At 40.9% G+C, this 13,414-nt stretch overlaps 1 protein-coding gene across 2 annotated transcripts in view; it reads right to left on the minus strand.

Annotated features, from left to right (window-relative positions):
- Window positions 1-13,414, minus strand: part of Tek (TEK receptor tyrosine kinase) — a 117,087-nt gene that overhangs the window by 64,686 nt on the left and 38,987 nt on the right. For both annotated transcript variants that reach the window (XM_034503307.2, XM_034503306.3), the window contains exon 2: window positions 10,484-10,795. In XM_034503307.2, the coding sequence (XP_034359198.1) occupies window positions 10,484-10,795 (312 nt within the window). The remainder of the gene's footprint in view (window positions 1-10,483; window positions 10,796-13,414) is intronic.

The following is a 13,414-nucleotide window of genomic DNA, read 5'->3' on the forward strand; positions in this document are numbered from 1 at the left end:
TACTCACTTTTCTTTAGGTCTTTTTAATGTTAAAGTGCTGATTGCTGCTTTTAAAAAGTGTAACTGCTTTAGAGCACTTCAAACAAGGTGGAGTGAATACAATGCTGCACTTGTTCATGCTATAAAGACTAAAATATTGAAAAGGATAGACGCTAATGCTTTACCCTCTACCCTTTGATTAACATGTATGAGCTGATTTGGTTGTAGAACTGGCCAGAATGATGGAGAAACAGAAAGGATTTTGTATTGGCTTACGGTACCACCTATGACTGCAATCTCTGCCTCTGTGTCAAGCTTGGAACACAACATTGCCTGATTGTCTGATTAACAGGAGAAGATATGTGAATGCAAGTATTTAACATTCTTCTAGCACCAAGTGTCTGAATACCTTTAATGTACACCATAACCTGCAGTGATAACATTCCATGGAATAAGGTGGGGAATTATCTTTAGGTAGTGTTAAGTCACTGTTAAGGAAAGATGGATTAACACTACAAGGAGATAAACAACACATACAACCTTCCTAGAGGACAAGAGATGATGTATGTCAACAGAAAACTAAAAAAGAAAACAAATAAGAACAAAAAAAAATCATGGCCCCAAAACTACAAATAAAGTGACAAAAGATATACCAAATACACAATAAAAGATAGAGAAGGAGCATAGATAGATAGATAAATATCAGGATATATATGTATATGTGTACATATATGTATATGTGTATATATGTATATATATATGTATATGTGTATATATATACACATACATACAGATATATATCCTGGTGCTGTTTTCATAGACTATATATAAAACAAGATGGACATATCATCTTGAGAATAAAGCAATAGAAAACTATGTACTAAGCTAACTAAGAGAAACTAATCTCTTACATTGGAAAAGTATTTTTAATGCCAGAAGTATTTAGGGATCAAGATAGCCTTTATGTGGTGAGACAGAGCTACCTACTAAAATCTTATTAGAAAATCTCATGCATGTGGCTTGCTTATGTACTAACATGAGTCCTTCAAAACCCACAAAACTAACACTAACAGTAAAAGGTCTCCAAGCAGAGTGACAACTTTCAGAAATCAACTAATCAAGAAGTCCAAAAACAACCAAGGAAAAATACAGATAGCTTGAAAACCATTAAAGGCCTTCAGAAACTCATGGAACCCAATACCTAATTATGTGACTGCTACAGAGCACACCTGCATAAATAAGAGACTCTGATAAGAAAGCACCTAAATCAGAAATCAACAGCAGAATATCTTGCACTTAATGGCAAAATAGCAAAATCCCTCCTATAGAGTTCTGGTCCAGGATCATGTCTTAAATGAAATCAGACAGGCTCCTTTAAAGGCCTGGTGATGAGTCAGTTGGTCAGTGTCTTAATTCATGTTTTACCCTTGTCTTTTGGATGGAGGCTGGCTTGTAAGACTCTATCAAGTGTTTTGTGTATCTCTCTAGCTTAGACCTTGTTGTGGTGGTTTAGATATGCTTGGCCCAGGAAGTGGCATTATTAGGAGGTGGCCTTGTTGGAAGAGGTGTGTCAATGTGGGCATGGACAATGAGACCCTCCTCCTAACCACATGGGAGCCAGTCTTCTTTTAGTGGCCTTCAGATGAAGATGTAGAACTCTCAGCTCTTCCTGGACCATGCCTGCCTGGACACTGCCATGTTCCCATCTTGATAACAAAGGACTGAACCTCTGAACCTGTAAGCCAGCCTCAATTAAATGTTTGTCTGTATAAGAGTTGCCTTGGTCATGGTATCAGTTCACAACAGTAAAACCCTAACTAAGACACTTGTGAAAGCAGGGAGTGCCTCTGAACCACACTGAGAAAGCTTTGGTGGCACTTTTGGGGGCTATGTGCTGTGGCTGCTAACTGAAGAAAAGTTCCCTGTCAGGTCTCTCCTGTATGGTCAGGAAAGTGAGTGCCTTTGATGCATTTGATACCCTGGGCAAACATGGAGGAAGTAAAGTATAGAGCAAGGAGTAGAAAAGCAGTATAAACACTGGAAACACATAACCTCAGGCATGAATCCAACCTCTGACACTCACAAAATTCCTCTGCAAATTCCAGCTTTCTCATCTATAATTCAGAAATGAAATCTGCCATGAAGGCTGTTATGAATGTGAAGCGGTAGAAGCTAAGCCTCAAGTCGCTCATGATGTCTTTGCCAAATATCGATAAATGACCTCACCGGGGTGGTGAATCTGTAATGTGGGTGTGAGTGGCAGGAGCTAAAATGAATCACCATGCAGAGAAAAAAAGCAGGGACGGGGACGCAGGTATAGACAGGAGGCTTTAGAGTGTTCCTTCTCATCTTGACAATCTGACCACCCTAATACACCAAGTTCTTCCTGACTGTGAGAGACTCCTGTGAGAACGTTTCTGATCATTTCATCTTTGTGACTTTCTCTGCAGTCTGTTTATGTTTTCTCTCCTTTGTGTGGAGAATGTTTAGTTGAGCGTGGGACTTCTCACTGAGCATTGTATTCAGAAAGGAACTCAGAATCCTCATAGGCTCCATTCCAATGTAGCTTTTTCCCCACTACTCTGGGGCTCTTTTATTATTTCAGACTTGGTCTCTTAGCTCCCTGGGTGTTTTGTTTTGTTTTGTTTTGTTTTGTTTTGTTTTGTTTTTTAAGGGCACCTTTCACACCAAAGGTCTGTGACTGTCCACCTCCACGAATGTCTCCAAGATGGTTGTTGTTTGCCAAGTACCAGAAAAGGAGTCAAATTGTGTGCTGGATGTCCGGCTTCTTGTAGTATGGGAGCTTGTTATTTATTCGTTGTGCACTTATAAAGGCCATATGACTTGCCTGGATCATAAGAACAAGCACCATTTAATAGTGCTGTGGGCCAAACACTGATCTAAATACATTGTAAGAGTTTGTTTTTCACAATATCCCTATGACATAAGCATTGCCATTATCCCCATTTTACAAATGAGACTATGGTTTAGAGTTTAAGTAATCTGACTCAAGGTCACATAGCAATTCCAGGAAAGTCAGGTTTTTTTCCTCTTGTTTTGTTCTGTTTATTAGTTTGTTTTAATGAGGGAGCTGTGGTGGTTTGAATAGGAATAGACTCATGTATTTGAATGCTTGGCCTATAGAAAGTGGAATTATTAGAAGGTGTGACCTTTTCAGAGAAAGTATGACACTGCACAGGGGAGTTGGGGGGGAGGCAGCCTTTGTGATCTCAGAAGCTCAAATCAGTCTCTTTCTGCTGCCTTCGGATCAAAAGGTAGAACTCTCAGCTCCTTCTCAATCACCATGTTTGCATGCCTGCTGCCTTGTTTCCCCACCATGATGGTATTAAACTAAACCTGTGGACTGTAAGCCAGCCACAAGGAAATGTTTTCCTTTATAGGAGTTGTTCCAGTCAAGGTGTCTCTCTTCACAGCAGGGAAACCCTGACTAAGACAGGAGCTCACGGGTTGTATGTCAGTGCCCACAAGACTTCTCAGGCCAACTACTTCATTTTATAAATGAGGCAGCCAAGCCCTATACTGGAAGATGGCATGCATTAGATCATCACTGGTTGGAAAAACAAAGAACACACTTCATTTGTTCACTTAAGAGCAGGAGGGAAAAGCAGATGAGAGCAAATGATATAAGCAAAGTGCTCTCCTCGATGGAAAGACCTGAGTTCTTTTTGGTTGTTTGGGTTGTTAATGTTAACATAAGAGCTGAGACACAGGCTCAGGATGGCACTCAGCCACCGCAGCTTATGTTCTCTAGTCTGCATCGCTACCCCCATCACTCTTGTCTAAGACAGAGATTTTATCCCTTCCTTCAACTCCTTCCCCTTCTGCCTGCCTCACCAGCTCCTACTCATCCATCAGTCTGTATTTGTGTGCCTACATGGCCTTACATATCCTAGAATCCAGGTTAGGTGGCCTTGGGGTGATTCTCCAAATTCCCTGCCCGTTCCTTCTCACCGTCTTGCTCTCAGGATATGACCCCTGCTGCTACACAGACGCTCCAGGAGGGCAGGACCACATCTGTCATGAAAGATAAAAGCTGCTGGTAGCCGCAGCTAGGGCTTGCAATCACGCTGGTGCTTAGTCTCCTAGGTGCAACACTGAGTACAAAAACAGATGAGCCCTCTGTTTTAAGGGGGTCTTAGTACCACTCATTATGCATTTGGAAAAGACTAATTTCCAAATGAGAAATTAGTAAAGTTGCCAGAGAAATGTTTTCTAGAAACAGTCTCCAATATATGACATACTCCAATATATATAATTATTTCCAATCATTATAGGAAAACATGAATGTGGGCTGAGGCCGGGAGTCCCTCAGTAGAGGGCTTCCCTAGCATACACAACACTCCGGGTTCCGTCCCCAGGACCACATAAACCAGGCATGGTACTGTACTCTTGGAATTCCAATACTTGGGAAGTGGAACAGAAGTTCAACAGTCATCCTTAGATACATACTAACCTTGAGGCCAGCCTGGATCACGTAAGACTCTGTCTCAAAAAGAACAATGATTTTATGTATTTGATTTCAACTTTTTTCCTGTCTTTTAAAAAATACTCTGGATGTGTTCTTATTATTTAGATACAGATGGCTCCACTATATCCATCTTATAATCATGATTAGACAGTTTGATGTTCTTTTGTAAAGTTAGTTCTCAAAATGGAACCAGGAAAAGAAAAGACTTCCATTTCTTCTCCCGGTTCGTTCTGAAACAGAGCTTTAGATCTAAAACTGTTACAAATTTTATCTGTAACTTGCCACCCAAAAATGAAATCTCTATTGATGTTTGAGCCAAGTACTGTTGATTGTTTTGGGTGATGATTTCATTGATTAAAAACAAACAAGCAAACAAAACTATTTGGATTGTTGGGGTGCACAAGCCAATTTAAGCCACTTGGCACATCTCAAATAGATTTTCCACCTCCTCCCCAGTTGTATGAGTGAGCAGCCAGGGGGAACGAATATATCCTTATCATTCCGTATTCCTGGATAGGCATGTGAGTTCCTGTGAATGTATGTACATATATGCAGATGTGTGTTCTGGTATGCACTCACATGTGTGGGCTCATGTGAAGACAACTGGAACTGTTCCTTGGTCCAGAAAAGAGCTGACTGATCTTTTCATTGAGATATGATATCTCATTCACCTGGAGTGTGACCATTAGCCTAGGCTGGCTAGTTAGCTATCCTCTGGGTTCCTACTGGCTCTGCCCTGCCCCCCAGCTTTGAGATTGCAAGCATGAATTTTTTTTTTAACAAGAATTCTGGGATCAAACTCAAGTCCTTGTAATCACAGGCAAGCATTTTACTGACAGAGCCATCACCTTAGCCCTCCCAAGATATTTTACTATGGAGCATAAAGTTATAGCTTAGAAAATCTTCCTGATACCACAATCCATATCACTTTCTCTATGACGTATTTCTCCCTACTGAGTGGCCAGTAGGAAAGGCAGACCAGTCACCAGTCTAAGATGTTCTTACTGTCCAAATATAGGAGGAAATGTGTCACCTCTTTGTCTATTTTGTATGTGCCTCCACAATTAGGACACACCCTAAAATCCTGAGTAGGAAAACTAATTCCTGGGTGCGGTGGCTCTTGCATTTGGGAGGATGAAGAAGAGAGATTGCAAGAGTTTGCAGCCAGCCAGGGTTACATAGATATTGTCTCAAAACAAACTGTCACAGAATATTTGGCCACCCCATGAACTCCAAGATTGTGGGTTTTTTACTGAAGAAAGCTGTTTCTAGTTGTGGTGCAGCTCAGCCTTAGCACACACCTTTAATCCCTCTGGCTGGAATACAGAAATGGAATTCAAAACAATGGAGGAAAAGTTAGTTTGTAGAAGGAAGCACTCATACTTGAAAGTGATACCTAATTGAGTAGCAGACAAAGTGACAAATCAGAGAAAGAGTTGACAGAATAGGATACGCCCAACTCTCATGAGCAGAGAAGAAAGGGAAGCTACTCGAGGGAGCAATGCAAAGGGGACACGGGCTGAGGCCGTATTACTGGGGCCATTGTACAGAGACAGACTGAAGAGAGCAAACAAGATAGACACAGGTGAAGACAGAAGCAGCCAGAGAATGAGATGGAACTAGATCAGAACACATTGCTAGAGTTTGTTTGAGGCCAAGTAGAGCAATTCAGGTGTGGCTCAGATTGAATCAGTCAGCTTGGAGAGGAGTTTGAGTCACAACAGCTGAGTTGAACCAGTCAGCCAGAGCTCAGAAATAACTAGAAAGGGTGATCTTATTCAGCAGTAAGTCTCAGAGGCTGAAAACAATCTAGGCCTAGATTAGATTATATGGAAGCTAGAAGCTTTTAGGACTAAGCCTAGGTTAGCAGACAGAAGCAGTAAGCCATTGAGATGACAGTCACCCAGGCAAATAAAAGCTACTTTTATAACAAAACACCAAAATAACCAACCAAACAACAACAACCCCACTAAATTACTACTCTCTAGTGTTCTGTAGTAGCAATTGAAACATTACTGTAAACCAGATGATGCAAGTCACATTGAAGCACCTCATTTGATTTTTCAGAAGCACCTGGAAACAATCTTCATCCTCCTTGATGTTCAAATAAGGAATTCCTATGACTTCAGCTGAAGAGCTTGTCCTGACCAGCACGCCCAGACTTAGACCACCCAACTGTCTTCCACACTCACATCTCCACCCTTCTGCTCTGGTTCCTGTTAGGTCTTTCAGTAGAAACCTCGTACCTTTAAAGCCAGTGCTCAGAAACAAAGAGAGAACTGTTAACACTTTGCTATACAAAGGCCTATATAGAGGCTATGATCACAGTTTCTGAACTAGGGACCTTGGAATCCCATTTCTACTGTTTTTATAAGCAGCTTATGTTGAATTAAGTTACTTTATACAAGTGTTATATATAAAGCAGTGTGCTCCTGGAATAAAGCTTCATATATACATAGAGACAGCCAGACAGGTATGTACATACATACATAATCTTATTTAAAATCTAACATAACTATATAGGTATTATTATGCCCATTTCACAGGTAGGGAGAAATGAGACCAACAACTAACTTGCTTCAAGCTGTACAGCTGGTGAATGATAAAGAATTCAAATTTGGAGGATATAAGTGTAAAAGCCACCCCATCTTACTGTTGCTCACCCATCCAAACCTGCCTTGTCTCATTTAACTAAACTTAAAATATCCTGTACCTCTGGGAGCCAGCTTTATGGTCTGGAGGTCTCATTAGTGATAGTTTTTAACTCCCCAAACTCTGTCCAATATGCTCTACATATTACCATTCATATTTCATTAAGAGTGACCTCTAGACTGCCCCAAGAGGGAATGTTGACACTTTACACTCTAAGTGAATGGGGCACAAATCTCAGATCATCGTCATTAGGAATGTGGAAACTCAGCAAACGACACAGGCTTTACACAAATCAAACCCAAATGACATGCGAAAAATAACAGAGCTGCCCATCAGCCATGATAGCTTTGGCACACCCCATATCCCTTTGTTCAACCTCTGCTCCCCCTGTGGAGAGCTGCAATCCTGGGAATGTCTGCCCTGTGCTTTTCCCACTTGCCCTGCTGTCATTTAAAGGTGAACAGTATAGTTTTGCTTTAAAAAGTCCTTTGTTTGTGAGGAATAGAGATTTTATCACTTTTGACCTTAAACTGAGCTTGCTGCCTCCAAATATTTTACTTAGTGAACTTAGCAAATTCAAAGACATTGTTTCAGGTGGATGTCAGACAGGGGCTGACTCTAAACTCTTACTACTCAAGGTACAGTCTGTGGTAGAGTGGGCGCTTGTCTCTGGGCCCTTTGATTCACACACAGGCGTCCCAGAACTTGCGCAGCAAACTTCTGAACCAAAGTCTCCATTTAGAAAGAGCTACAGGTGACTTATATACACCTTTAAGGATCTAAAAGGCCCTGCAAGAGCCAGTGAGCTGGCTCAGCAGGTAAAGGCTGCCAAGTTTGGCCACCTGAGTTTGATCCCTACACGGATCAAATGTGGAGAGAGAACACAAACATTACAAAGATGTCCTCTGACCTCTAAACCCATGCTGTATGGACACACACACACACACACACACACACACCACAATCAAAACTAAAAGAAATAAAAGCCCTGCAGATTCTTACATCAAAATGTGCAGAGGTACTCAACTTACTTACACCAGCTTTATCATTTAAAATAAATCCCTGAGAGATATGAAATATGAATCAGTGGTTAAGAACACTTGTTCTAGCAAAGGACCTGGGTTCAGTTCCCTGCATCTACATGGTAGCTCACAACTATCTGCAATTCTAGTCCCATGAAATCCAACACCCTCTTCTGCAGGAAGCAGGGACACATATGGTGCACAGTCATACATGTAGCAAAATACAGTTGCACATTTTAAAAAAAACTTTTAAAAGAAAAAAATTGAACTCTTGAAAGTACGAAGAATCTCATTATTTCGTGAAGTGAGAACCCTTGAGCCTTGTGCTTAGGCAACAGAAACTTTACAAGGATGTCTTTATTTGAGTCATCAGCCATTCCAAGAAGGTAGCTGATGGGTGAGGGGTCAGATGACTCCTTTGAGCTCAAGGCAAGGTCATCACAGCATGAAATCTGTGTCTTCCTCACAGAAGACAGCATCAAATCCATCAGACATCTATCTACCTACCTATCCATGTCCAGGAGCCTCAGGGCACATCGCTGAATAATGTTTGCACACCATCTACTCCAAATGTCATCATACTGAGACTTCAATTTTTACAGAATGGCTCCATCTATCATACACACTCCATGGAGCAAGGTACAGACTCTCTCTCTCTCTCTCTCTCTCTCTCTCTCTCTCTCTCTCTCTCTCTCTCTGTGTGTGTGTGTGTGTGTGTGTGTGTGTGTGTGTTCCTTTAGCATTCTAAAATTCTTTGAATGGAGCCTGGGTGTTCAACCACTAAAAGTAAATCATGGTCTCCTTCCCAGAATGGTAGCTTACAGGAGAGGGTCACAGTTTCTCACTCTTCTCTAAAACCATGCTCTTTGCCATGGGAGTTTGTAGGACCCCTGGCTCAGATTCTAAGCTCAGCTATTTGACTCCTCCAAGGCAATAAAATGAGGAATAGGCAATAGCATGCAGGTCCCAGTTTAGAGTTCAAGAAGTCCTAAGCTTGCATTTGTTCTTTTCCTCCCCTTTCATCTCTGTGAGAACATACCTGGGTTAGCCTGCAACAGACAATAGACATACTGAGCGGGGGCCAAGTTCCTCCAGCCAAGGTCAGTCCAGTAAAGCTATAGTTAATCAGCACCACACAGTTTTTAAGCCCAATTTTTTTAAGCGATAAATGTTTTTTAGCTGTGTGCCTATTTGTGGTTGTTACATAATCTTTTCTTCAAATATTTAATTAAGTAAATCATTAATAATGATTATATTATATAATTGTTTTGTTTATCTAACTATACTACAGTAGCTATAAATGATATCAAATAAATAGTAATAATAAATAATTAAATAAGTAATTGTTTAAAATAAAAACATCATTGATACAAGAAACCAATTTACTTGGGTTACAGGTAGATACTTCCAATTGAATTTGTCTATTTTTAATTAATTTATTAATTGTAAGGAGTTTTTAGATTATGTGCATTAGTGTTGTGACTTCATGTATGTCTGTGTATCTGTTGCCTGTTGTCCCTGGGATCATAAAAAGCACATTGGATGGTTGTTATCCATCATGCATGTGGGTGTTAAGAATCAAATCTAGGTCTTCTGAGAGAGCAACAACAACTCTTAACCTCTGAGCTATCACTCCAGCTATGAATGTGTGTGTGTGTGTGTGTGTGTGTGTGTGCATGTGTGTGTGTGTGTGTGTGTGCGTGCATGTGTGTATACAAATGCATGTAGGTGGCCTCAAAGGCCCAAACAGAGTGTCACAATATTTTGGTACTGGTGTGACAGGCACTGTGAACCTCCTGAGGTGGGTCCTGGGAACCATGCCCAGCTCTACAAGAAAAGAGAGTGCTCCCACTGCCTAGCCAGCTTTCCTTCTTTCTTTTTGAACAAATTTAGACCATATTTTTCTTTAAAACATTAACCACCTTTAGGAACATTTATAAACAGACCAAAAAAATCAAATAAAGAAAATACATAAGCAATGTTAAAACAGGCAATATTTTTGGCAAAGATATTTTCATATTATATACATGCAACATGTTTATAATTATATGTGCATAACATTATGAGATAATTTGAATATATGATATATTTCATTTCAGTATTATGAACTAGACATTTTGTATAATAAGGGTTTGGCCCGACTGGTTCCAGTCTACGGAGAGGATTAGACTGGGTTGTATCTTTCATCTCTAACTTTCTGTGTAACAGATAAGCCATGTTGAGGAAGACAGTGTCTTCAATTAATACACTCAGACAGTTTGTGCAACAGCTCAAAGACAACAGCTGTCACCGTGTGTGTACCCCAGTGAATCCAAGCTGTCCAGCATTTAGAGCATGTTACCTTGTTGACGCATCTTCATGGTTCGTATCCTTATAGCCTGTCCTCGAACTCGACCTTCACAGAAATAAGCACCGTTAATCTTACTGGCCTTTTCTCTCTTCCAAACAACTTTTTTTGCTGATTCTCTGGTCACATCTTGAGTAACTTCCAGTGGATCTTGGTGCTGGTTCATTAAGGCTTCAAAGTCCCTTCCTATGGTGATGGGCTCGTGGGGGTGCCACCCAGAGGCAATGCAGGTGAGGGACGTTTCGGCATCAGACACAAGAGGTAGGGAATTGATCAAGATCAGGTCCATGGCTCCTTCTACTAGTCCTAAAAAGACAGAGCATGATGCATGACAGCCATTAACATGACTCCCACAGGTAAAGTGCCTCTAGCCTAAAGCCTCATTTAAAAATAGTCATAAGATTTTTTAGCATCTGCAAGGGATCTATCCTATTGGCAGGCACCAAAACTTGACACTGTTAGTGATGCTATGTTGTGCTTGCAGACAGGAGCCTAACATGGTTGTCCTCTGAGAGACTCTACCAATAGCTGACTGAGACAGATGCATTGGACTGAGCTCGGGGACCCCTATGGAAGAGTTAGGGAAAGGATTGAAGGAACCAAAGGAGATGACAATCCCATAGGAAGACCACAGTCTCAACAAACCCAGACTCCTGGAAGCTCTCAGAGTCTAAGCTACCAACCAACCAAAGGGCACACATGGGCTAGTCCGAGGCCCTCGGCACATGTAGCAGAGATGTGTAGCTTTGTCTGGCCTCAGTGGGAGAGGATGCCTAATCCTGTAGAGCACCCTCAAGGGAAGGGGGAAGCAAGGGAAATGCCCCATAAGGGGGGACCTGGAGAGGAAAACATTAGAAATGTAAATAAATAAAATAATTAGTTAATAAAAATAGTTATATGAACAATCATTTAAAAATGTTCTGATCATGTACCTGTATTCCACTGGACAAAATCAAAACTCTTTACCAAGGAATTAAGTCCTTTCATCTTCTAGGCCTTATTACCTCCACTTCCCCACTGCATACCTGATCTGTAATAGACTTGAGTAATATTTGTATGTGTGTGTGTGTGTGTTTACAAGTATACATGTATATGTGTATATGCCCACCCATTTTCCTACTATGTTGATTGAGACATAGTTAGGCATTTATTAAATGCCTGCTCAATTGAGATAAGTAATGAACATAGTATGATATTATTAATAAATTATCATTATTAGTTTTTAATTAGTGAATTGATTTTATCATACTACCCACTAAGCACACTAAAGGTATATATCAACTACATCCACTTTTTGCAAACTTTATAGGCCTTCATTTTCAAAATATTATTAATGAAACCTCAGGGGAGCATCAAAATGTGTCAATGTCACAATAACGGGTGACAAAAGAGACCTCCTCTTGGAGTAGTTTAGGCCGAGAGCAAGGCCTTCCCTACCTCTCTCTATGAAAAATCTGTGTGAAACTTGGTCTGTGGTCTGTCCGTGTTACCTGTCTGATGTACATGTCTGATTTGTGTCTGCCCTAGCTGCCTGTCTATGTTTCCTGTTGGAACAAAGGGCTCTGCTTGGCACAGAAAACATGGTATGGGGAAGGAATGCAGGATACTTTTAGACAGTGGATTTTAAGAGGTGTACAAGGGGAGATGTTACTTTAGTAACCCAGAATAGCACCTAAAACCACATGCAGATGTAACCAGCTTACATCCATGTTGCTTCAAACTGTTATAGGATATTTGTTGCTTAAGGTTATTCTCAACCTGATGGCTGTTTTCAGCAAATGATTATCACAGTATTCATACATATGTAGATTATTCATGCTCAGGGGTATGGGAGAGTACATAGCTAAGATTAAAGCTATGCATTCCCTTAGGGTGTAAAAGCTGATCGCATGGGAAATCCAAGGCAGGGTAAGGTTCACTTACATTGTTTTCTTAAAGGCAGGTTAAACCAGTTAGAAGGCACAGTACACAGTAGGACAGCAGATTGAATATGTAGTCTTAAGTAACCTCAAAGTATATTATGAACTTAGTTGTAAAGTCTGGCAAAAGTTCAGTCTCTTCAAAAGCAGGAGGCATTTTCAGAAAAGTATTACTATGGTTTCATATTAAATTCTTAAAGAGATTAGAGAGATGACAACTAAGGGAAGTCTTCATTTCCCTCTGGGCCTCATTTACCTTATCTTTACAATGGTGATGGTAAGTCCTATGCCTCAGAAAGACTAAATACCATAAAATACTTACAGGCACTGTCAGACACACACACACAGACAGACACACACACACACACAGGCACACACACACAGACACGCGTACACACGTACACACAAACCCACAAACACACACACAGACACACACACACACACCTAGCACCCACTGACCATATTTCGTTTCCCTTTACTCTATTTCCTGAATGCCTGACACCAAACCTCACTCCCACTGCCTGACATTTTTATTCAAGAAACAAGAAAACTACATTTACATTTTAAAAACTGTAAACCTGGGCTGGGGGAATAACTCTCCCGTGATGGAATGCTTGCTTGTGTGACTTGCCTGAGGCCTGGGTTCAATCCCAAGCATGGGACAGGGGTAGACAGGTAGCTAGATGGACTGACAGAAAAAAAAAGAACATCTTTGTTGTTGTTGATGATGATGATGTTACTGTTTTGCTTGCTCTGATTTTCTCTACCCATTCATCTACCTATCTCCTTCTCCCCAGTCCCTCATCCAGTTTCTCTTCCCTTTTCATACTTAGATTACAAGGTGACAGAACCAAATGTCATCGTTTTTTTGCAGAATATCACAGAAAGGTGGCCGTAGATCGGAGGCAGGCTGGTGTCTATTTCCCAGATCTTGCTTGAGCACTGAGCACAGTAGTCCTCACACTGTTTGTTTTCCAGGTCGGTTGCCAGTGTTTGCTACCTGCAG

This window comes from Arvicanthis niloticus, chromosome 5 (assembly GCF_011762505.2).
Source record: "Arvicanthis niloticus isolate mArvNil1 chromosome 5, mArvNil1.pat.X, whole genome shotgun sequence".
Lineage (NCBI taxonomy): Eukaryota > Metazoa > Chordata > Mammalia > Rodentia > Muridae > Arvicanthis > Arvicanthis niloticus.